Genomic DNA, 26,319 nt, shown 5'->3' on the forward strand with positions numbered 1-26,319 from the left:
GTAACACAGCTTTAATATTTCTTTGACCATCTTGGACATTCATAGTTTATCTAATATACTGGTATATGTTTGTAAGTGTAATATTTTCAATGTGATCTTCCATTATGCTCATACAGGTACTCATTTGATCTGTGTGGGTTCGAGTCGGTGGAGGCTGCAGCTTTGGATGCATCTAACCGGGGCAGTAGAACACGTGGTGAACGTCAAGCTATTTTTGTTGACAGCTTTCTGTCGCAGCAGGAAAAGAAGCAAAAACATCATCGAAGGAAGAGGAAGTGCCTACAGAGCCGAGATCATCTTCACTTCCTCTCTGAATTGGAGGAGGTTAGATACAATATGATAATTAATGTGTATCATCTTCGTCCAAGCGTTTTCATGTGCATCCACTTAGCTTAGTGTTTTACTTAATGTTTCCTTGTTTCATTGTATCTCCAGGTTGTGTTAAAGCTCCAGCAGCTACGAGTGTCTCACAGACGATACACCTGCTACCCCCAGCATCCATATCCTTCCATTTTTCGCCTCAACTTCCATCATTACTACCCAATTAGCTACGACCCATACCCCTGTGACCCCAGCTCATACCTGCGCAGGAGTGCTGATCTTAAGGCCAAGAGGAGACGTGGTCGTCCAGCCAAAGCCAGCGAGCCAATCACATCCAAACTGCCTTTTGTTCAAGGATATGGTTATCCGCTGGGAGGAGGAAATTACTATGCAGCACCGTATGCGATGCCTTATGCACCTCCTCTGAGTCTGGGCTACTTTCCCCCCACTCCCCAATTTTACCTGCCCCACCATTCGTTTGGACCTGCTCCCCCATCTCCTTTCATGAGGCCTGCTGTCCCTCCTCCTAAAGCTTTCCATTCCAGTGGACTCTCAAAACTGCAGGCAGGGACCAAGCTACGCAGCACAAGCGGTCAACTCCAGAGCCCTACTGTAAGACCAGAGGGTCTAGGATCCCTGAGCAGTGGCAGTGCGGGTGGTCTTGCAGGGGTCCGTCTTCATAAGAGGAAGCACAAGCATAAACATAAGCACAAGGATGAATCCCTCCTTTCGCCACGAGACCGACAGGAATTGGGTGGACTTTTCAGTGGAGCAAAGACCAATGGTCGCCTCAGTTTGCTCAGCGAGAGGAGGGACTTGGCCAGTCAGGGTTCTTCAAAGCATCTGGAGAAGCAGAGGGGCAATGGTAGAGTCTCAAACTTGGGATCCAGCCTAGGGATTTTTGAGTCAGACCAGCTGTCCACACATTCACTTTCTGATAGTCAGTTTCACTCCCGTCAGACTACACAGCCAGGAAAGAGTTTCATGAACAGCTTCAGCAGCCAATCGCAGCGTTCAGAGTCAGCTTCTGACCTCTTTTCGGGGTTAAGAGAGGATGAGCGTGTTGGGAAAAGCAGGAGGACGAGGCTCACTGTGTTTGGAAATCAGGGCATAATGTCATTCCAAATGGCCAGACAGGAGCCGGGACAGTTGAACACGTGTTCCAGTCCACCCCTCACCGGTAAGGACCACTCACAGATATTGTTTTTTACACATACCATATATTTGCCCACATTCCTGTGTATGCTCAGCCTCTCTATCATGATTGAAAACCAGCAATATTTTTCAATTTATTTAATTTTGACAAGAGTTACACTGTAAAATGCCTGTCTTACTTTGCTGCCTTTGCTTTACTTGTTCGCTTCTGGTTATGTCTCCTGTGTATACCTTTCAATAGACACACCCATGAGTCTGCTGTGGAAATATGATTTGAAGCATAAGCAGAAAGTGTTTTTACTATATTGTGTCAGTGATTGAGACAGTTTTATAGCGTAGATCTCTGGTCACCTAAGTGACCACAACTTATGTCAGTGTATAAAAGAGAGTTCCTGCATGTGCGTCCATTGCTGGCTCACTGATGTTAAGGAACAATGCATGTCTTCATGGTATAACAAAACACAATGTGCTGTACTATCTCAAATAGATACTCACTCGTGCTGTTACAAGTCAGTATTTTATAGTTTTAACCTGCCAAGGTTATAGGATTGTTAACACGTCCAGATTGGGAGCATGTTTGCAGATATAATTGATTATAAACTCATTCATTACCAGCTCAGTGATGATGGACTTTTGGTATCTGGTGGCAGTAGTTTATTTAGTCAGAGTTGATAGGTATTCCCCATTCTAAATATAGTTGTCGAGCATGTGTCAAGATGATTGCTATTCATAAACATGGTATGCACATCACTATCAGAACTTACAGCGGACAAAGAGGCAGGTTAAGTCGAACATTCTCACTACCAGAGAATTGTGTAATTTGGTACATTCTGTATTCGGCTTTCTTTGAGCACATCTGGCCGGGGATAAAGAGAATGTAATGCATGGATGGAAACAGCTATAATTCACCAATCTCTCCTTCCTCTCCACCCTCCCTCCCTTCCTTCTCTGTTGCCAATGCCTTTGCCAGAGATATATTATTCACACAGTGTGATTTATTTTCTACAGACATGCCGTAAAAGGCTCTTGCCTGTGTTAAAAGAGCTGGCTGGCAGCCAGGGGTTTAATGACTGGGGCCTAGTCCAGTGGTGGGGAGGAGAAGCCAGGGGCTTGGTTAGAATACACCCCCCACCCCAGGGGATCTAGGACGGATGACTCATATACACAACCCACCCACCCCCACTGCATCCAGATTATTGTTATAGTACCTCTTCTGCCCTGCACATCTTTCCCTTTCCATTTTGCTGCTACTGCAGTTTTTGCCCTTGCTTTCCTCTTTTACCTCTTATCCAAAGTTATTACACGCATACACAGGTTTTACCCTGTTCCTCTACCTGTTTCTTCCCCATTTCGCTTCTCCTCTCTGTTTTTCCCCTTGTCTCCCCACCCCCTCACTTGCCGACTGCGTTCTCTATTCCCCAAACCCCCAGCTCCTTCTCGAGCATGACTTACTGCTTCACTTCACAGCTTTAGTCCAATTAAAACGGAGGCGCGTGCGCATGTGAATGCTCGACGTGCATGTTCGCACATGCAGGCATATAAGCACATTGATAAATAGATCTGGATCCCCAACCTGATACAGATTCCACATTCATATTATCTGAGGATGCACATGTGAGGTTGTTAATATTAATCTTCATTTCTTATGCTTTATGTTTGTTTCTCTACTAACCAGGTCTGATTGTATTTTCTGACATTGGACTTTTAATGAAAAGCAAGTCATCATTTATTAACTCAATGTCAATAATATTTCTTTAATATATGTAGACAACACATTCTATAGTTTGACCTTCAAACCGGATAAGTAAAACATTTACCGGTACTCCTTACCTTGTATGGGAAAGGGTTGGAAGAGCAGCAAAGGCAACTGTCAATTACACCTTTCATTTAAATTGGAGAAAGAAAGTAAGAATAGAAAAAGAGAGGGATACATGGACAACATGCACACATGTGACACAGCAACAAATGGGAAGAGGAAGAAAACATTTACTGGAAGATAGTGATCAACATCTAAGACATCTGGAAAGAGGCAGCGATAGCTGGGGAAGAGAGAACCAGTTTTTCTTTGTATAAAGGCATCTTCCAAGGATGACTTTAAACTGTTAGAAACCCTGTCTCCGTACTGACACAGGTCTTGTATAAATGGACATGTGACTTCCTTATCCACATAGAAACAGGTCCTCAGTACTCTATGGCCCCTCACACTGCTGAAGGTCACCGGTTTTATGTTCCGTGTATGGAGCTCATAAATTTCTGCTACTTTGTGGTCTGTATGTGTGTGCGTGAGTGTGCTCGCTTTTGTATAGCTCATAAACCACTGCTACTTAGTGCTTTCTGCATTAACTAATTTCACTGCCTGTTGTGAATTCTTGAGCAACAATAGTGTGATGCTGTCTTGGGTTTTATGGTATGCAAAAGATGTGAGGACACTCATGTGTGATACTGCTAAATGTCAGAGGATTATAAACCATATCAGCTCTTTTTTTGGTATTATTTATTAGTTATTCGGTATTCCCGAGTATTTGCTCTCACGAACAATCAAAAACATATATGATATTTTAGACTTTTTAATTTTATTGAAAAAATAAAAGATGTCTACCGTATATGTTTATTAAACTAGTGAAGACTAACAAAAAGTACTTCTTGGATTTCAAGTTTGCTTAGTTGGATGAGCATGGTTATAAACTCATTGGTGGACCCTTCTGTTTATATGCATGTCTTTCAATATGCCTCCACAGGAAAGATAATTACCGGGAAAACAATTAATAAAGAGGGCTGAATGTGGAAAAAGACAAAGTAAAAACCAGTTAAAACACAGATTCAGTAATTAGAGTTGAATTGGCAATCTTCCTAAAATGACACTATGGACAACCCAGATAGCAAAATATGTTAATTCAATATTAAATTATGGTCAAAAAGGTTGATTTTTGGTGAAGGTCGACGAATCATCTAATTCTAGCCAATCAACCAATGTTGAAAAGATGTCATTGAATCAATGTTGTTTTGTGGTCGAGTTTTAATGCCAATGTGTAGTCAATGTTGAATCAACATATGCGATTTGCCGCCGGCCAGGCTTCAACATGGCTTCAACATGGATTAAATATTTCTGCTTATCCATATTTCAAAGTCGATTCACTCATATTTTGCAATCAGGGAATGCTATTTGCACATAACAGCTCTAAACATGAGATGTTAAATGCCTATCAAATGGTACAGGGTGTTATAAAGGGTTACTGGAAAGAAAGTGCAGTTAAAGCAACTTTGCAAAGTACACTGCATAACATAAGCATCCAAGGATGGGGTCCATGCTTGGGTTCAAAACAAAAGTGCAAGATTAATTAATTACATTTTTTTCTCCAGATGGAATTAAAAAACATTTATTTGACCTGGATATGGTCTATTATGTTTGGCATAAACCTGAACAGGATTACTGTAATCCTGTCTGCATAAAGCATAGAGGAGGAAGTTTGTATTATGGGGATGCGTAATATTAAAAGGTGCTTTGATGAAAAGTGGCGCTGTGAGTGTCTGTAGTTTTACCAGAAAAAAGGCTGAAAAGATTTCTTCCAGCCTGCAGAAACTTGGTAAAAAATAAATATTCCAGCATGTTAACGATCCAAAGCACAGCGCTAAAATCAGTGTACTTTGGATCTTAAAAAGAAAAAAATGTTTCCTGACTGGCTGGGAGGGCTTCTCTGCTCAGGGTGCTGCACCTTTGACCCAATCTTGGATAAGCGGAAGTTAAAGGATGGATGAATGGAAATATTGAATCACGACTTGAGATAAAGTGTTGATTCACTGTAGAAACCTGCCACTCCTTAACAGCAGGACTGTAGAGCAAAAGAAAAAAAAGATGGTTAAGGGATTTAGGAATATGAGTAAAAGCTCAAGAAAAAAAAGACCAATCCTGTTGTATGTGCACTACTTGGGGATCAGTGGCTGATTGTGCTTTTCCTCCATTTTGGCTGTTGCTCACTCTGAGCCCTGGGAATAGTGCCCAGACAGGGAGGAGGGTAGGAGGAGGCTCAGAAATGGGACAGAGATGGGAAACAAAAAGAGTGACACAAACAGACCAAGATCAGGAAGCAGATTCTGAAATGCAGAGAGAAATTAAATACAGCAGTGTTACTAGTCCAGTTGCAAATGAGAGACTAGCATATTGCCATCTATAAAAAGTAGAGAGGAAAAAGAATAACAGGGATGGCGAAAGGGGGAATGAGAGATAGAACAGCATGTAAAGGGCATACTGCCCAGATCATCAGTGTGAAGGAAACAATAAGGCTCCAGTTTCTTCTGCTCAGCCATTCTGAACTGCTGAATTCATTATTTCTGCATGTTGGGCATGTGTGTGTATGCACACGTGTGTTTTTATCTGTGTGACTTTGTGGATCACACAAAGTGTGGGCTTGTGAGTGAGAGTGTGTTTGGCTTTCTGGCAGGCTGTGCTCCAGATGCACCGGGTTGTTATTGTATGGCGACATATCAAATAGTTGAAGGAGACATTTCTGTGGGTTTCCTGCTAGTAGAATAGGATCTCCTTTTTCCCCCCTCTCCTCTCCTCTCTGCTCTGCTCTCTAGTAGACAATTACAGGATAGGATCTGCTTTCCTGGCTCAGCTGGGCTTTGAAAAGCTTACATGAATATCTCAAAATTAGCAGGAAGCTCTTGAAGCGAAATGAAAAAAAAAGACAAAAACACATTCTCCATGATTTAAATGACATGATCTCTCTCTCCTGCTCTTAATGCTTTCAGTAAAATTCATTTATCTACATAGGACTTGTTTTGCTATTTATTTACCTACTGACATCTCACCTTACTCTCTTTTTTTCTATTCCCAGGTGTTCCCGGTAAGCGGCGGTATAAACGTCGTGAGGTGGAACAGATTCAGAAAGATGTTAGGAAGATGCATCCTTTGAACTTTGATCATGTGCAGAAGATCCTCCGTGCCAAGCGCCTGCAGCGACAAGCCAAAACAGGAAATAATGTCATCAAGAGACGGCCTGGACGACCCCGAAAACAACCCTTAGAAGAATCAGAGCTGGCCAGCATTAGGAAGGTAGATTGGCCTAATGGTCATGGTTTGGACATAATGGCCAGTAGAGGCGATGGGAAGACTCTGAGGATGCCTGTCCTGGAGAGATGTGATAACCTGCATGGTAGGCAGAGCCTCAGGCCAACCTTGGCTCCCAAGCCTCTGGAGTTTTCCAATCACGATTCCATCTCAGCAACTATTGAGACTGTAGTGCATCAAGCGCGGGCTGTACTTCCACTGGCTAAAGAGGGGAAACGCAGAGGCAGTGGCCACAGCAGGGACGAATTATGGGCTCCTACCAGTCAATAGAGTTGCAGGAGGGTACGACTCCAGAACTGAGCGGAGAGCAGTTGACGGAGTCAGTGCTGGTTCAAGCCTATCTGATGCAGTGCCCTTAATCTTGGGACTCTTTGATGCACTTTGGCGTGTTTCTCCACCCTAATCTGTTGTGAGGAACGCTGGGTTAGTGGTGGAGAAGGAGGAGAGAGTTTTCGCTCTACCAGACATGGGCCTTTCAAAGATTCAATGGACCTTCATTTACACTGGCACTATATGGTACTATTTGATACTGAATCTGATGATATAAAAAATGTGTGGTACTTATGATAGTGTAGGATTTTAAGTGATTCTTTATGTATCTGATACAGTGATGTGTATGGTACTTTATAATACTGTATCTGAATGTGGCTTTAGCCATATATTTACCAGCAAGGGGAGGGGTAATGGTTAATATAAAACTGTGCAGCTCTGCTTATTTTTGCCTTTCTGAACAAACTCATCAAAGACATACAGGATAATATGTCAATCATTAAGCCACCTTGCCCTCTCTGTGTTTCTGCCTCCATCCTACATCTCTAGTTTCCCTGCCCTCTTAAAGAAGTAACCAACATTTCCTGATACCTCCCCCTCCCTGCTTGACACATTTCCCCAACTTTTTTTTTTTAGCCTTCCCTGGTGTCTGCTACTCAACTCCATCTCCTTTTGTCCCTGCATCTGCTTCCACCAGTGTTTTATGTCTCCTATTGCGTGAGCTTCCCCAGTTTACTCCCAGTACCCTGCTCAGGCCTCACCTGGACAGTGAGGTAAAGGCAATATGGTGGATAAGACGTTCCCAGACTGTACATAGAAAAAAAAAAGTCCACGGTTGCCTGCCTTGTATAATGGAAAACCAGCTCATGGGTGTGTACTGGCATACAGTATATTAAATAGAATTGTTGTACCATAGACAATGAAAGTGTGTATTGTTTTATAACCAAAAACAGACATGGGTGTGACTCAAGACAAGTTTGTTTTAAGACCGAAAAACCACATATATTCATTCATACACTTGTTATTGTCTTTATATCCAGGGGGCATTGGATACGGGAGGGATGTCAGGTGTGTTTTTGGTAAAAACCTTAGAGTTGGTTTAATGCACTATGAAAAACCATTCACTTGCATCAATCAAATGCAGCACTTACATGCTTATTCTAGCCTTATGTTTTGGCATTTGCTGGTTTGGGTAACCATTCCAAAGAGCATGCATTATTTTAATCAATTCGTATATGCAGGCTGCGCAGCCAAAAGCGTAAAACGGAAGCCTGAGTTTGAATGGTAATTGGGTAGTTGAGCAGAAGAGGACATATTCAGTGTTCAGAAGATCTAATCCATCTCTTTCTACTTAACATGCTTTTAAAAAAAAAAAAACTCATATCCTTGGAAGTATTTTTGGAAAACGAATCCAATATTTAGATTTAGAAACCAAAGTCTCAGTGTTCAGTGTTACGGATGTATTATTTAAAGTATCTAAATCAGAGCTTAAAAAACTCTTCACCATGTTGACAGCAACTAAAAAGCATTCCTGTGTGCACCGTAGAATGTAGCCATATAGGATATTTTGTGTCAATATGTCAAGCTTTTGTTAAACTTTCTCTACAGTATCTGTGACTTTGGGTTGTGGTTAGAATTTGCTAAGTTCAGTATTTCAGTGTATAAGCAAAGGATCAGTGTTTATTCTTGGCAGTGTTTTCTTTGGGTGGGATTCTCAATTGCAGCAGTTCAGCTTGTGCCTTATGTTTCTTTCTCTCACCGATTACATTTTATCTGAGAAATAGAAAGTGGCAAAGAGTGCCCCATAGAATGACCCAAAATATCCATGATTGTGCATATGTCACATGTGTCTTAGTCATCAGAACCCTGACACTGCCTGTGTCCCTTCACAGCTTCCATTGTCAGCATCCTCTGTCACCGGGCACTGAGCTTGTCTGTCTCCCAGCTTCCTCCAAGTTTTCTGACCCATATCATCACGACAGAGCTAGAGGGGCCGGACTTACTGTATTAAATACACATCATGTACTGACCTAGATACTGCTGTGCAGCAGCAGTGGAAACAAAAAGGCCCACTGTGTCAGATGTGCTTTTATCCAGAGATATTTATTGTACTCACTCTCTTAGAAGTATAATTGAAGATCACTTACTCTGCCTAGTATGTAACGAATTATTTACGACACACAATTGGCTACATACCTCGCAAAGGAGGAACAGAGGCGGTTGTCATGGATACCACATTCTCATGTACTGTTGTTTGCTATGCATCAGGCCATACCTGGCAATGACCTTAAAAGGAATTTCTGTTCTAGGTCCACCCGTCAACAAAGAGAAATAAGTGGTCTTATTTACTAAATAAAATTCATGTAACAAGAATTGTGAATAATACCAGTAATAATTTGTAATAAGTTGTGCAGAAAGTGACTATCATTTCATAAAAACTATAGTTACTGCCACGCTATGCAGTACAGCCTTAAACAGATGTTAAACTAAAGTATTGACGTGTTTGTTGTAAATACTATTATTTTTGTCCATCCTGCGTGGATACCAGTTGGGTACAGCTATGCTTGGGTGTATTTACTCTTCCAAAACCACAGTAGACCATATGTCTCCATCAAGACTGTTTAAGACCCAAGAAGGCCTGCAGAGATTTATAGCGTAATTTATTTTCAAATTTGTTAATTACAAATAAGTACAAGGATGGTCTTTATTCCAGCCTGATCAAATATAAAGGATACAAAAGTAATCTGCCTTACTACGATTATAAAAGTTCTTGGAGCCCCATTGTAGATTGCTCGACCAAAAATAGCCATCCCAGCTTACTCGTAGCTACTCCGCCTGCAGCCAGTCGGGGCAGTGCCGTAGCGTGCAGAGTGAGCAAAAGGGTTGTGTGCTAGGGGAGTTTTCAGAGGAAATAGCCAAAAATACTCTCGACCTAACATTAGTGTGCTTAACCTTACTTTGCTAGATAACTTTCAGTGGGTCTGCAGTCTGTTGTGAAGATGAGATGTAGACATGTGGGCTGCTTACTCCTCCCTACTGTGGTCAGGCAGCTGTCTCTGATGCTAGAGTTAAAGGCCCCAGGTAATGTCTGTCCTTTCTGTCTCTCCTACCAGCCAATGCTCCGGTGCCTTCTAACACTGACAAGTATTGTCCTAATCCAGAGCTTTCACTCTACATGGAGACTGCAGAGGGGATGTGGTTGTGAATAGGGTTCATGCTCCCTGGTGTTGTAATATATACTAAGCAACCAGTCTGGACCACTGGGTACCACTAAACACTGATGTAAGCATCCTTTACCGTGTCTTTGCTTCTAGCACTAAGGGCAGCGCAACAGTGTTTGATCTTACATTTGTGGCGGTGGTGCTTTTACTGTACAATTACTCCACATTCACCACTTCGATACAGCAACTAGGACGAGAGATACCTAAATTTAGTTCACCCCCATTTCCTATGTAGCATGCAGTGTTGGAGTGAGGGGTCATGTGATGCAGAGCCTCATAACTGTACATGTAGTCATCCTCACACCATATGTTACCATTCAAAGCTATAAAAGTTTTTCAAACCTGAAAGTGCAGATGACACATTGAGAAAACCAATAAATGTATTTCTGTAGAGCACAAAGTCAGCTCTTCTAACAGTGTGGGCATATTTTAGTTTGTATACATAGTGTATTTGAACCTTTTCTAGAGTGGGTTTCCTTTATTTGCATGCTCAATTTGATTGTATGCATAAATATTTTAGACAAGCCGAAAGTTGAATTTCAATTAAATTTGGAGCAAGACTTGTACATTGTTTGATATGTTTCTTTTTGTATTGAATTTTTTAATTCATGAGGCATTTTGTACATTGTATGAATATTAAAACTGAAAATATTTGACATATAGAGTAAATACTAGATGCGCATGCATATGCATATATCCTTCACAGTATGTATGTGTAAATGTACACATATATTTTGTATTTGCATCTGCCAGCATACAGGTATATGTCTTAAGCACATATATACATGTAATATATATATGTATATTCATGTCTGCTGGCATGCTTTTGGTCATGTTTATCTTTCATGATCTTGTAGGTTCATTTTTTTTTTATTCCTTTTTCCTCAAAAAGAAAGGCTCATTCTTTTGCTACCCTTCTGTTGGCTGGCAGCATTGAGCACTTATTAAGAAGAACTACAGTTGAAGTTGTTCATGTTATCCATTGTGTGAAATAATAAATGACTTTATTGACAGTTGATGATGGCACATCTTCTTTCTTTCTGGTCCAAACTGTATTGATATTATTTTGATCCTTTAAAAGCTTGCTGGCTGTATTCTGACATTTGCACGTGTGTATGTGTGTGAGTGTTTGCATACTCTTGGTGCTGAATGTTAATGAACTCAGTGAGCAAGTGCTACTCCATAGTGTGTCTGTATGTTGTCATCCAAAGAGAGGGAATCCTCTCATCAGATTATACACCGGCCAAACTCACTCAAACACGCATACCTATACACTCTCACTCTCCTACTTGTTCATTAGCCAAGCCTACATCTTTAAATCCTGGGTGCATAAGCCCATCAGTGTCACTCCTCAGTGGGCTGGGCTGCAGCCTCCTCTGTTATTGGATGAAGATGAGTGGGAAGTGCCCCACTATTGGCTGCTGCCAACTAGTAAAATTCTTCTGTTACCATGGTTGCAGGGTGAGCTGCCCAAATGTGCTCCAGTGTATCTCGTGATGCTGAAGGAACTATTGGCACCACTGGTGTTGTGCTGCAAAAAAAAAAAAAAAAAAAAAATCCCCTTTTGATGAAAGTCAGAGCTGCAGTGAGGCTGCATCCAAAAACACTCTGTGTATGAGCCCACATGGCCTTTCTCCACCCTCTGCACAAGAGAAGAAGAGATGGATGATGATGAAACAGCACTGCAAATGCATGCTGCATGATGGATGTACTATTTAGCCAGAGGGAAAAGAGAATCATTAATCCAATGTTCAATACGTGGAGTTTTTTTTCACCAGGTTTAGTATCACATGTAGTTTATATCCAAGACATTGTTTTCCATGGCAAAAACTGGCAAAAAAAGGTACAAAGTTCATAAAAATTGTACAACCTCATTAATGGTGTGATAAGGGCTGGTGATGCTTGTACTCTTTTGACAGGACTGACAATGAAATGCCTATGCAGTGACATGAATGAGGTTATTACATTTAAAAAAAAGTTTCACAAAGCTCCAGCATTCCCAAGTCCATAACAGCATATACCTAGTGGAATTAGTTCTCAGTGACCACTTGAGTTCTGCATCCACAGAAAATTCATTAAAAGAATTTAGTTGAATATTGTGTGCAGAAGTGAAGAAGTGAAGTGAAGAAGGGAATAGGGCATAGAAATGTAGCATATGTAGCTCAGTTTACTGTCCACAAACTTAAAATGTTAAAAAAAACTTTGGGGACCTTCCAGTAACCGTCTTTGTTTTGGGGTGTAAGATTTTGGGTTTAGGTAATCTGCCAGTACGTGCACCTAATAATGTTGCATGATTCACTCACTTATTCTTGCACTTGGTGGCATTTCTAGAATGAAAAGGTTAAGTACTGATTAGTTCTCTGGTTGTTTGAAGACTGCCATGTGTAGGCTATGTCTTATTGTAAAGCTAAAAGATCTCTACACATAAATATACATAAACATCCAGATGGTACTGCTGCCATATTGAGTGCTGATTGGTTTATTGATTTCACAAGCAGATTCTTATGTTCTTCAAAAGTTTGGGGAGGAAATAAAAACGTGTGGCAAGGAGAGGGGGATTTCAGTTTGTAGAGATTGCAATGAATGCATAAGGATGTTTAATGTCTGGGTTAGAAAGACACTCCTTCACAGTGACATGTCCAGGTTTAATCCTTGTATTTGTAACAATCACTGCAATCCTTACACTGTTAAATCTAGTTTCTCTGCTTATAGTCTCTGTCTCTGCAGGCTTGGAGTCCTAGAAATGTTCCTACTCTCATATTTACCCACGATCAACTTCCTTGATATGCAGCTCCTCTTCAACACATTTGGATTCAGGTTCTTAATCTGAACACAGATTTCCCATTTTCATGGTTACTCATCATAACAGATGGTGAGAAGTGTCAGAATTACAAGCACAGCATCCGAACCATTGCAGCAAAATGTCTCAGAAATCTGTGTTTTAACAGCAAAATGTTCAGTAGAAAGTGTCAAGATGTTGTGAATAAAGACATAATGACTATGGTTATTGCAGTGCATTTAAAGATTTTCTTATTCTTTCAAATTGAAGTCAATAAGCCGGCACCCTGTATGGTCAGTGTTTACCAAAAACCCAGAAAGCAAAAGATGAAAATTCAATGTTGAATTATGGTCAAAAAGGTTGATTTTTGGTTAAGGTTGACGATTGATGGTGGATCAACTGCAAAAGAAATCATCTAATTTTAGCCCAACTAATATTGAAAAGACGTAATTGAATCAGTGTTTTTTTGTGGTCAAATTTTAATACTAATGTCTATGCTGTTTGTCGCCGGCCAGGCCTCAAGGTGGATTCAATATTTCTGCCTAACCATATTTCAACGTTGATTCACTCAGATTTTGCTATCAGGGAAGCCCCTTCACATTGAACTGTATACTAACATGAAGGCAGACAATGAGTCTATGACTTCCTGATGTTTTATTTCTTCTTTTCTTTTCCCCACAAACAACCTCTAACTCAATGGGGGTTTTGGGCAATCTTGCATGAACTGCTTTTTAAAAAAGTCTGTCCAAAAGGTTTCAAAGTCTATGGTGGTGGACAGTGACTCATGTCAGAATGAAGTTATTCAGACAGCTTGTGGTGGATTATTTAGGTGCATTTGGAATTATCTCTGTCCAGTTTTAACAGGCAATGTTTTAATATGGTTTCCAGGATCTACTGGTATGAAGTTGAATCTTTTTTTTCTTCCTTTATCAATGAGATGCTCCCAGGGCATGGCTTCAGAACACGCCCACAGCATGACTAATCCACCCCCATGCTTTGCAGTTGGAGAGGGGTCTTCTCCATTTTATCTCCATTTTTTTTTTCAACAGAAAACATTTTGCCTCAACTTGTTTAGATCTTGTTTAGATCTTCTGAAATGCTGAATTTTGTAGTAAAGAAATATCCAAATTTCTTTTTTGTCTTTTTTCCTTTCCCTCCAGTGTACAATTTCATCAGAATAAAAGGTTTTCTAATAATGACTAAAAATATGCCCAATAAAGGCCATATTTTTCAATTTATGTAGAACAGTAAGGCATCACTCTGTGTCTGATTAATCCTTTAAAAGGTCTTGTAAATGGCAGAAGATGTTTTTGCTTTGCCTTTCAAATAATCCTGAGAGTAGTTCTCACTGAGAGTTTTCTCTTTTCTTTCAAACCTCAACTTGAACTCCACTTTTCTTATTAAATGTTCGTTCCCAATTGATTTGTGAAGTCAGGGTGCAGCTAACTAAACGGAAAAGGCTTTGCTGTCTTCTTTCAGCCTTCTTTTGCTCTGTGGGCATGAGTTATTTTTATTTTCAGAGTGCAAGACAGCTGCTTAGAGGAGCCCATGGCTGCTGATTAATGGGATAAGTATATAAGAAGCTTCAAATTTTCATCATCCTTAAGAATGACTGTGAACAAGCCCTAGCTGAATCTTAGGTCTTGATGATCTGTTTCTGAAATCAGATATCTTTTCGGGGGCCCAAACATTTGTATTATGCTGCATATGAAAAATAATATTTAGCTTAAATATCATTGAGGAGTTATTTGCTCTTCATTTAACCATTCAGTGTAAAAGAAAATTTGACATACGCTGTGAATTGACTTTTTTCTCAATGTTATTTATTGTCAAAGGAGTTTCACAAAAGCATTTAATCTGCAATCTCAGTTAATCATCTCATTAGATTTCTTTTTTTTAACTTTTGCTACCATAATGGGGCTTTTCCCAAATTACATTTATTTAATTTGAAAGTTTATTTCTCTTTTTTGACATACATCTAAATGTGCTCAACACTGAAATGAACAAATGCAAAGTATCATGATCCTTTAGATGAGTCTACAAGGAGAATCAGATAAAAAAAAAAAAAAAAGCTGTTTAAAAATGCAGCACAAATTTTTAGTTTATCAAACTAACTCCTTAGACATGAGTGATGATATTCTCAGTAAAGATGCATGAGTGAGGCACAATGAATACCAGAGGTTGTTTCGTTCACGTCCAAAGCCACACAGACCACCAACAACAAACATAGCTATAAATTTACAGCAGATACTCCTGTGTCCTGGCCAACTAACCAGGAAGCCTGCCATAACCAACCATCCCCTCGATTTATCTCTGTTGGTGTTTTCAGAGGATGACTATTGCTCGTGTTTATGAAGATGGATAGAGCAGGCAACATCTAAAGCACCTCCTCCCGCTGTCCTCTCTCTGCGCAGGGATGGGAGACACCATCTGGTGGTGAAATGCAACAGTGCCTCTTCAGACTGCAAAAAAAAAACAAGAAAAAAGAATACCACTTCCACAGGACACAGAGCATTACCCATCTCAATGCAGTCAAAACAGGAAAAATGACAGCTATTGTCCTACTCCCTTAGATGAGGGAAAAACATATTTTAGGAATTTGAGGGATACAAATCTGTACTATGACCTGGCTGAGTCAAATGGGCACACCTGAAGTGCTCTATCTATCGATCCACTTGAGAGCTCAGTGCACGAATCGCTGTGCCTGAATGATGATTATGACTGCGTGTAGCAGGCAGGCAGAAACAGGGAAAAAGGAAAAAAAAAATACCCAGAGATATGACAGAATGTGTTCTGCATGGAGCTGGCCACTGTTGCCACGGTGACAGTGTGACTTGTGGCAGTTTAATTTAGGTTTACAGAGCTGCCCTGTTTTGTGTGAGACTGGTGTGGTGTGGTGTGTGTAGTTCCCTGCATCTATGTAAATCTTCTCTGGTATTTCACATGCTGCATGTGTATGCGCTGGAGTCAAGAGGAAAGAGAAACAGAAAGAGAAAGTAATTGGCCACCTTTGTCATATCTTCTCATTCACAGTTAGAGCCTTTGTTAGCAGATTGGCTCTGCCTGTGTCTTATTAATGATGCCAACACTTAGGTAATGTGCCTTTTTGATGAGAGTGGGCCACTTAATCTCTCTATTTAGACTCCATCTCTCTCTCTCTCTCTCTCTCTCTCTCTCTCTCTCTCTCTCTCTCTTTCTTTCTCTCTTTCTCTCTCTCTCTATGTCTCTCGCTCTCACACACACACACACACACACACACACACACACACACACACACACACACACACACACACACACACACACACACACACACACACACACACCTCCCCCTCAATCTTTTCTAATAAGCTGCCTCTCTGTCTCCTGTAATTTGGCAGACAAGTCTATTATATGATACAGTCATATTTTATTAATGGACCCCCACGGTGAACACACACACCTCTTAGTGGATGTCGCACACAGGGAGCGCGGGTCTCCACGTTCAGAATGATTTGAGCTCCTCAGTTAGCTGTTTTCCATGTTGTTCCTCTGCTGCATTAGCTACTATTTTGGCAGTGGAGCTGAACTACAGGTATTTCTGCAGAGGTTGGCACTGTTCCTCCACTCTTTGTTACACCTCCATCAGCTCCAAGAGAGCATGCAACAGCACAGCTTCAAAAGCCCCAAAACAGCTAATGAAAAAGAGCGTTCCGTTGTGGTCTTAGGAATTTAGTGGAAAGGTTCATCATGTCTCTGTGTCTCTGTGCCTTTTTCTCCTCCACAGCACTGTGCAGATAATTCATACCATATGTTTCTGCAGTGCCAGGCATTTCATGCAACTGTGGTGAAGTTAGTTCCTCCTAAACTAATCCTTTCAAATAATGTGTTGCTTCAATGATGCATAGCTCTACAAATTCAGTGTAGTTAATCTATATTGCAGTTATATTGTGAAAGGCTGTGAAATACTTTTCTTCTATTTGCCATCTAGAGACAATCTGATTAAGCAAAGAGATTTAGATCCAGCGGGAACGGTGTGATCATAAAGTGTGTGTGAGCAACATTAGCTCAACGCTAAGCTGAAGTTGAATAACATCAGCTTTAGAGGAATTTAGTCGTAAACCATAGTGTGGGAAAATTAAATTTTTGACCTTATTATGGTTTAAGATGAAAAGTTAGACACCACAGCCACTGCCATTCATCCTGAGGGGATGTGAATCTACATGTGCCAGATTTCGTTGCAACCCATTAAGCTGTTATTGAAATATTTCATCAAAACCACAAATGTGAGCCTCACGATGCCACAAGAGGAGAAGTCTGAGGAAAGGCAAACAAATTACCATTCATCCTCTGAGGATCCTAAAATTATGTATCCATTTGCCCATTTAACCTTTCACATTTCAGGCTCAACTGGCAAAACGACAGATAATGCCATCCTAAGAGGATTGTTGAAAGTGTTGCTGCTAAAACAAATGATATGAGAGGAATACAGTACCGTAAGTGTTGTTGTCTGTGGATTTAAATTGTGAAGTTGATTGTTAATCAACACTCATGTAGCTATTCATTGCTTTGCTTGATTGCTAACAATTTTAATTTCATGCAATAACACACACTGGCCAACTCAGGGGAGTCTCTGTAATCATTGAAGGGTGAAATAAAAATTCCCCAATATCAAAAAAATCAACATATTCTTTGTTCACACGAGGTTGCTTGCTCAGTGAGGGCAAAAGACTACAGATGGTAACTCTCTTTCTGTAGTTAATTACACATATTTAATCAAGTTATACGGTAAACACTTCATTATATTGTAGTAATAAATTATAATGTCAAATTACAAAGTGCTTCAAATATATTTGGAGGCTTGCTTTGAAAGATTCATTATAATCTCTATTTCCTGAATGATAGCTCGCAAACGAGTCTGGGGTCTGTTGTTGTATGGTCCTGTTAGAACAGATAAATAGATTAAGCTCTTCATCAGAAAATTGTGCTCATTTATTCATTTTTTTAACGCATGCATTGGCTTGTTTTCATTCAGCTGGTGATAAGGAAATGTTATCTGACTGGAAATTCTCCGGAAAATAGTCCAGCATGCCACTTCACAAAAAGGTATTTCAATATTATACAGCAACAAGGACCCTTTATTCAATGTTCTTCTTCTTCATCTTTTTTCTTTTGGTGAATTCAGTGTTATCCAAGCAAATTTTCTTGACAAGCTTGCCAACACGCATTTGCCCGCTGGTGTGCATCTGACATGTGAGGGGATAATGAAGAAGAGTGAAGCTTTGAGGTGTCAGATGCTCGTGAAGTTGCATGACAGTCAGGAATCACATGCTGAGAAGAAACATATGATTAGAGTTGCTGGATTGGAACTGAGAGGCTGCTCATTAGAAGCATCACGTGACAATGTTTAGTTGCATATGTAAGTACACTTGTATGTGTAACATAAAATATATGTTCTCAGCCAGTTATTAGATTCAAGTTTCCTCTACAGACACTTCAGTGTGTGAACAGAATCGTGTGAAGGGAGGGGAAAAGGGAGAAACTTCTTAATGTATAACTCAGGACAACATTCATGAAGCGTGAGTGAAATATTTTTATGTTAATTGTGATAAATGCCTGATTTTTGAGAAGTTCTTTTTTTTTGTAAAAGGTAAGTTACAAAAACGACACATAAAGTTGTTGCTTGGCTCCAGAACCTAGATGTTTTTTTTTAAAGTTCAAAACCACAAAATTAATCCAGAGGTGTTTTCTTCCTCTATCTATATCAATTTCAGCTCTACATGGCACACTACATCGCTGCACTATTGTTTTTCTGTCCCCTGAAACTCTGTGTCAGACTGACATTGCAGGATACACACAGATATCCAAACAAAGCAGTGATAATAACTAGCTATTCTTCTTCTATCAGACTATTTGTCCCAACATGTCACTCTAGTTTTAGCCTTTTCTCTATGCTCCTCTCTCTGAGCTGCTTCTCCTGTCCCGGAACAAATTGGCTCACTTCTGCACCCGGTGTCCCTCGATGGCTTTCCATTAGTTCATTTTCCTCAATCCAGAATGTCCTTGCATGCTGCATGAGCGTGTGTGAGGGTGCGTGTGTGCATGCAAGTGCACATGTGCGTGCGTCTCCGGAGTCTCAGAACAGTATTATTGTAAACATATCATTTGATGGGGCGAGTGGTTCAGGTTGTTGGCCGGCTGCCCTGCTTTCATTTGGAACTGAGCTGCCAACATCTGGACTGTGTCAACACTCACTGACAGTGTTGTGTGTGTGTGTGTGTGTGTGTGTGTGTGTGTGTGTGTGTGTGTGTGTGTACTGCTGTCCCTGCCTCAGCCCCAGAGCTGTCAGCCATTGGATGAGGAACAGATTTGCTGAGATTAATCAAAGGTGTAGCATTAATAAGAGGAGCCCTGTGCCTCCAAGCAGCCATTTTAAGAGCCTGGGAGAGCGGCTTTGCGGGATGAACATGGGCCCTTTGCTGTCACGCAGGCAGGCATGCAGCCCAGGATGGGCTATTACATGAAACAGACACAATAAAGCATGAAAATGTGAACATTTGACAGGGATAATTTTGGACAAGATGGTGTATGGAAAAAGAGGAAGAAAAGAAAAGAAGAAATTGTGGTCACTCTGGATGAGAAAACCCATAAATTCTCCCAGGACAAATACAATTTCTGATTCATATAGTGAGTAAAGTGAGAAACCTTCTTCACTGATTTATTTAAATGCAAGTCAGGGTGTGTTTCCATGAGCGGATTATGAAACAACAGACAACAGGTTTCTGAGGCAAATGTGTGTAAGCCTCTCCTCACTTGTCCTACGGAGGACTAAGACAGCTATCCCCACACATGCACAGCTCTGAGGATTTGCTGCATGCAATCCAAACATCTGCATCAGACTGCCTAAAAGTTGTTACTCACTTCTTACTACAGGGGGGCAAAAAAGTATTTAGTCAGCCACCAATTGTGCAAGTTCTCTCACTTAAAAAGATGAGAGAGGCCTGTAATTTTCATCATAGGTACACTTCAACTATGAGAGACAGAATGGGGGGAAGAATCCAGGAAATCACATTTTAGGATTTTTACTGAATGAATTGGTAAATTCCTCCGTAAAATAAGTATTTGGTCACCTACAAACAAGCAAGATTTCTGGCTTTCACAGACCTGTAACTTCTTCTTTAAGAGGCTCCTCTGTCCTCCACTCTTTACCTGTTTTAATGGCACCTGTTTTAACTGGTTATCAGTATAAAAGACACCTGTCCACAACCTGAAACAGTCACACTCCAAACTCCACTATGGCCAAGACCAAAGAGCTGCCAAAGGACGTGAAAAAACAAAATTGTAGACCTGCACCAGGTTGGGAAGACTGAATCTGCAATAGGTAATCAGCTTGGTGTGAAGAAATCAACTGTGGGAGCAATTATTAGAAAATGGAAGACATACAAGACACTGATAATCTCAGTCCATCTGGGGCTCCACCAAGATCCCACCCCGTGGGGTGAAAATGATCACAAGAACGGTGAGTAAAAATCCCAGAACCCCACGTGGGACCTAGTGAAGGACCTGCAGAGAGCTGGGACCAAAGTAACAAAGGAACCATCAGTAACACACTACGCTGCCAGGGACTCACACCCTGCAGAGCCAGACGTGTCCCCCTGCTTAAACCAGTACATCTCCAACCCCGTCTGAAGTTTGCTAAAGAGCATTTGGATGATGCAGAAGAGGATTGGGGGAATATTATATGGTCAGATGAAACCAAAATAGAACGTTTTGGTAGAAACTAGGGCTGTCAGTTTAGCGCGTTAATTATATGAATTGATTCGATTGCTAATTAACGCGTTATGAAAATGAACACAATTAATTATGAGTGGCAAAATGCGCGAGCATTTTAAATTTGGCCCATTGAGGGACCCTTAGGCCACTTGGCAGTGGCAGGTCACTTCACACCTGCGTTGCTAGTCAAACAAAGTAGGGTGACAGACATGGACGCAACTCAGGGGAGCGAGGCGAGCAAATCTTTGCAAATTTTATGTATAAAAAGAAAGAAGACGGGACTATCAATAAGAACGTGGTGATTTGTACATTTATGAAACATACTTCACCAATAAAAATGTGGGTTTCAAATCTTCTCTTCTTTAGTGTATTCAATTGATTAGTCATGCACTGCAATTTTGTGATGTCCTAGAATTCGAATTCTTTATTTGGGGACCTTTAGCAGATATGAGATTAAAATGCAATTAATTAACTATAAATCCTGTAATGAATTAGATACATTTTTTTTAATCGCACTGCAGCACTGGTAGAAACACAACTTGTCGTGTTTGAAGGAGAAAGAAAGCTGAGTTGCATCCAAACAACACCATACCTCCTGTGAAGCACGGGGGTGGAAACATCATGCTTTGGGGATGTTTTTCTGCAAACAGACCAGGACGACTGATCCGTGTAAGGGAAAGGATTAATGGGGCCATGTATTTTTAAGTGAAAACCTCCTTCCATCAGCAGGGCATTGAAGATGAAACATGGCTGGGTCTTTCAGCATGACAATGATCCCAAACACTCCGCCCGGGCAACGAAGGAGTGGCTTCGTAAGAAACATTTCAAGGTCCCGGAGTGGCCTAGCCAGTCTCCAGATCTCAACCCCATAGAAAATCTTTGGAGGGAGTTGAAAGTCTGTGTTGCCCAGCGACAGCTCCAAAACATCACTGCTCTGGAGGAGATCTGCATGGAGGAATGAGCCAAAATACCAGCAACAGTGTGTGAAAACCTTGTGAAGACTTACAAAAAAACGTTTTACCTCTGTCATTGCCAACAACGGAGATATAAGTATTGAGATTAACTTTTGTTATTGACCAAATACTTATTTTGCACTATAATTTGAAAATACATACTTTAAAAATCACACAATGTGATTCTCTGGATTTTTTTTTTTTTCATTTTGTCTCTCATAGTTGAGATATACATGTGATGAAAATTACAGACGTCTCTCATCTTTTTAAGTGGGAGAACTTGCGCAACTGGTGTAGACTATATACTTTTTTGCCCCACTGTATGTCCAATTGAGCTCATGTATGAACAGAGCAGGTAATTCCTGAGAGAATTCATAACAGGCGAGTGTTCATGCTGCTATCAGTTGCCTTGTGGTGCTCTTTTCTGCTCCCCCGCATGTTGCCTACCACTTCTTCGTTGATACTGCACACTCAAAGTCATGGGGCATAGCTATCAAAGCAAAAGCAGTCATCATTGTGAATTCACCACCCTCAGTCAGCTGTGAACAAAGGTAATGATTTCTGCTTTGTATCAAGTCTCCTGTTCGGTCCAGACAGTTGCCACTCAGGAGTATTTCCAGTTGCAAGAACCCAACCGAGGCGAAGTATCTCCTGCTGGGTCGTCCATTTGTACAACTGTAGGAAAGACTGAACCTCATTTTAGTGATATTTTGTCTCTATGTGGTCATTTTTTATGCTTTTATGTGCGCGTGTGTGTGCGTGTGTGTGTGTGTGTGTGTGTGTGTGTGTGTGTGTGTGTGTGTGTGTGTGTGTGTGTGTGTGTGTGTGTGTGTGTGTGTGTGTGTGTGTGTGTGTGTGTGTGTGTGTGTGTACAATTTTGGTTACTTTGTGGCTCTGTTTTCATTTTGTGCTGCATTTCTTTGAATTGTGGTTACGCTGCATCCATATTTTTCTTTCTCTGATGTAGTTGAAAAAGGAAAAATGTCATGCCTTTCACTATCATTAATATCAATTCCATAATTTTTTTTGTCTTTATTATGTTTCATTTTGCATAGGTTTCTAGTTATTTATCTTTTTGGATAATTCATATCACATGTTGCTTCTTTAGTATTTTCATATTGATCTTTTGTGTCTTTGTGACCTTTTTACATCTGTCCATTTGTCTCTTATCTGACAAATCTTCGACTCCTGAGGCCTCTAGGCCTGAGCCTGGTCAGCAAGTTCAGTTTTAGATGCAGAATCTTCAAAATAACACTATTTAGTGGGACTGAAGAAGAAAGAAAAACAAAGCTTACCTCATTATTTTATGTAAAAGTGAGGCCAGATACATCTAAAGCATTACTGCATTTACATCAATGACATGAATGCTGAATGAGAAACAGGTCAAACCACTGACGGAGAGACTGACGGAGAAGTTGCAGCAAAGATGGCACAGACCTTATATGAACTATAGGCTTGTTATTTGAACCTTCGCCAACATACCTCTTACAACTGTTATAAGTGAAAACCCAGAGTTAATGTTTCCTTCTGTTTGTGGCAGAAGAATGGCATCTTAAAACATACATCATGGTTTACATCATGGTTTTTCAAACCATGATGTAAACACTTTTCTTTTCTCTTTTTCAGCTCAGAGAACTACTTTTATATATATTTTTGGTGGTTATATCCAAGCATTTCAAGCATCTCTCTATGGATATGTGCTCAGAGAAAGTGTGTAAATGTGTGAATATAGACTTTGCTGGGTAATCCCCCCTACAGCCAAGGCTAAAATCTCCGTCCAGCCTCCATATGAGTAACCCAGCAGTCTGGTCTGTTGGCTCTCGCAGGCCATTTGATCCGGCCTCACTGGAGTACAGATATTGTGGTGTGGTGAGTGTTGGTATTATTGCTGCGCTCTGGTTAAAGCTAGTCTCTGATGTATTTGGGTTGGCTGACTGAAGGATGAAGCCTGTTTGCCTACTGGGGCCGAAGCCTCTGCAGGGGGCCTGCCTGATCTGCTGCACCATCCGACAGCTTAATTAGTGTTTAACTACTGCACTCTCATACAGTCTTCGTTCACACAAACACACACACACTTCCTCTTTTCCACACATGCAAATCACACTGGGGTAAAGCTCGTTAGTCTAATAAAAAGCCATTAGAAGGTTAAATGTGGGTCTCATTAAAGATTAGTCATTTACTACCATGCATAATAAGACTCTCTTGTGTGATTCCGATAACTGCTCATATGGCTGTGAAAGTGAAGAGTCAACTCATGCAATGTTAATTTACCATGCCACAGCCTGGGATTTGGTCTGTCTCCTGCTGGGAGTATAAACACCATGAGAAATGGATACAGTCACTTCCAGTCTGCATCTGAAAGCTTAAATGTCATTACATGATGGTGTCTTTATGTTGTGGGTGCGTGTTACACATTGTAAATTGTTTAAGATGATTTTGACAAGTGGTGATCTAAGAAGCTTACAGAGGAAGAAGCTCGAGGCAGATAAGCCATATGAAAAGCAGTCTAGATTAGCTTGAATGGATTTGGAAGCGCATGTGGAAGCGTGGACTAAAGACTGTATTCAAATGTCAGCAATAATAATTTTACTTCTGACACATAAAAGTCCCCAGTCTCCTAACATTTCAGCGCAGAGCACTGGACTTCGGTCAATGCAAAAGAGGCAGGAGAAAACTTTTCTTTTTTTTTTTTGCAGCTCACATCAAACTTTTTCTGATTTAAGCAATACTTTTGTCTCAACTTGGACTCTAACGACATTATAGGCTTGATCACAGCCACTTTGAATAGGCAATGAGTATGAGTCATAAAGGAGAAAAGCAGTTTTTAAGAGAGGATTTAAATGTTGGAGCTGCCAGGTTTTTGACTTAGTGGATAAAGCTCCTGGGCCTCACGAAGCTGTGAAAACGTCAAACAGCAGGAGTCTTTATAGACTGAAGGCATGGATGATCCATCTGAAGTCTTGTTTGAAAGTTGGTGAACAGCTCGCGACTAACCTGCGCTGCCAAACAAAGTGTCAGCTTATGATCGGTTAGAGAGATTCACTTTATAAGTAGCAGATGAGAAGTGTGAAGGAGGTCACAGTCACACCGAGCTTGTATCCCTGCATGAGATAGAGGCAAAAGGCTGAAGCAATGACTTCTGTAGTCTGTGTCAGATTTGAAATATTCTGACTCACCAGATGACAACTAAGAATGAGGATTGGAGTACTGCTTAAGATGCATCCTTCTGTACACCTTCTTCATTGCGTTACCTGCAAGCTCACACAACTGTTAAAACTGAAATTAGAAAATACTTTATAAATCCCAAAAGGGATTGTTGCAGCGGCCACGATTTCAGTCTCTTGAAAGAGCCATTGTAGAGGTTTATTGCTGTGGACTAAAGGATCACCACTGTGTTATGAGGAGGATGCTCAGGGTTGTCAAGGATCTTCATTTTATGAAGTATCCTCCTTAGCACAATCAGCTCCTGAGGGTCCAGAACAGTCCATACAGAGCCGACTGGGAGATTTGCGAGGCCCTGTGCGAAATGGGCGGGGGGGGCCCTCGCGAAATTTTTGGGTTTTTCGGGTCCGATATGGTGTCTATATGCGCAGTTTTAACTCTCCAATTAGCAAAATACTGGATACCTTCCCCTGCCTCATCATCATCTGGGCTTGCTTCGACGCGGGGCCCCACGGCTGCTTGAGACCCGGTTGGATCGGTGATTTTTGTAACAAATTTATCAAACGAGCCTTTCAGAGAGGCATTAAACTCTTCCATTATCTTTAGTTTTTTTTCTTTTTTCCTCCCCTGATGGAAATTTCCTGAATCTGTCTCGTTCTCTCGACATTGTGTGACAGTTTGTTCCAACTCCACCCGTCTGGATCAGAGCACCTTGTGTCTGCGCTTGGTCTGACGCAGTTGTATTGAACAACAGACATCAATCAGCAAGCACATCATTGCACATATATTTATTGATATGCACAGACTAATACACATTTAGGTCTGTAATGGAACGTGACTGTTGATATTTATAAGGGAAAAAAGGAAAAAAAAAAAAAAAGAATTCAATTTTTTTTTCTTTTTTTTTTTTTTAAACGGCCCATAGCGCGAGGCCCCGTGCGGTCGCACGGTTCGCACACCCCTTGCGGCGGCCCTGAGTCCATATATGTGTATAGCAGCATCACTATATCAATAACATCAACAATATGAGTGTCCCCACACTGCTGGTTGACAATACTTTGAGGCAAAAAGCAGACTCTGCCTCCAGCTAGATCTAGGCTCCAGAATTGACACTGATGTCCTGCTATCACCGTCGTACACTGCACATACAAAGAAAATAACCAAAAGTGGATGAGTTCACGAACAAGAAAAGTTAGGAAAATCTGCTCCTCTGTTACAAGAGCTGTCATCTTTGAAGATAAATTCTTTTATATTTTCGCGTCAATCAATATGAGTTTGACGATATTGTTTAAGAGGACAGTAGATAGCAAGCAAACTGTAGAGAGTCAGCACTTGGCAGCATATCTGAAGGAAGTAACTGCTATTTTAAGTATGCTTTTTTTCTTAGCTAAGTTTTGCTTGGGTGTGTATGTCTAACAGTTTATAAAATCACTCTGAAATAAATCCCAGTTGTGTTATTTGTGTTTAGCGTTATTGCTTTGGTTTGTACTCTGCCATTTGCTTAAATTCAAACGATATTTACAGCTGTCTATTTATTGTTGTAGTTTTCAGCTATAATGACACTTCAGATAATGCTGGTTGTTTCAGTGAGTGGCAGTAATGGTTATAAGATTTTAATGTTTTCCTCTTTAATAAGAA

At 40.7% G+C, this 26,319-nt stretch overlaps 1 protein-coding gene across 1 annotated transcript in view; it reads left to right on the plus strand.

Moving 5' to 3' along the window:
- setbp1 (SET binding protein 1) overlaps positions 1-11,054 on the plus strand; it is a 36,286-nt gene extending 25,232 nt beyond the window's left edge. Inside the window, exons 5-7 of the mRNA XM_061729061.1 lie at positions 117-324; positions 436-1,501; positions 6,315-11,054. Of these exons, the coding sequence (XP_061585045.1) occupies positions 117-324; positions 436-1,501; positions 6,315-6,817 (1,777 nt within the window). The 3' untranslated portion in view covers positions 6,818-11,054. The remainder of the gene's footprint in view (positions 1-116; positions 325-435; positions 1,502-6,314) is intronic.
- The last annotated feature ends 15,265 nt before the right edge of the window (positions 11,055-26,319 follow it).

Source organism: Cololabis saira, chromosome 9, assembly GCF_033807715.1.
Source record: "Cololabis saira isolate AMF1-May2022 chromosome 9, fColSai1.1, whole genome shotgun sequence".
Classification (NCBI taxonomy): domain Eukaryota; kingdom Metazoa; phylum Chordata; class Actinopteri; order Beloniformes; family Belonidae; genus Cololabis; species Cololabis saira.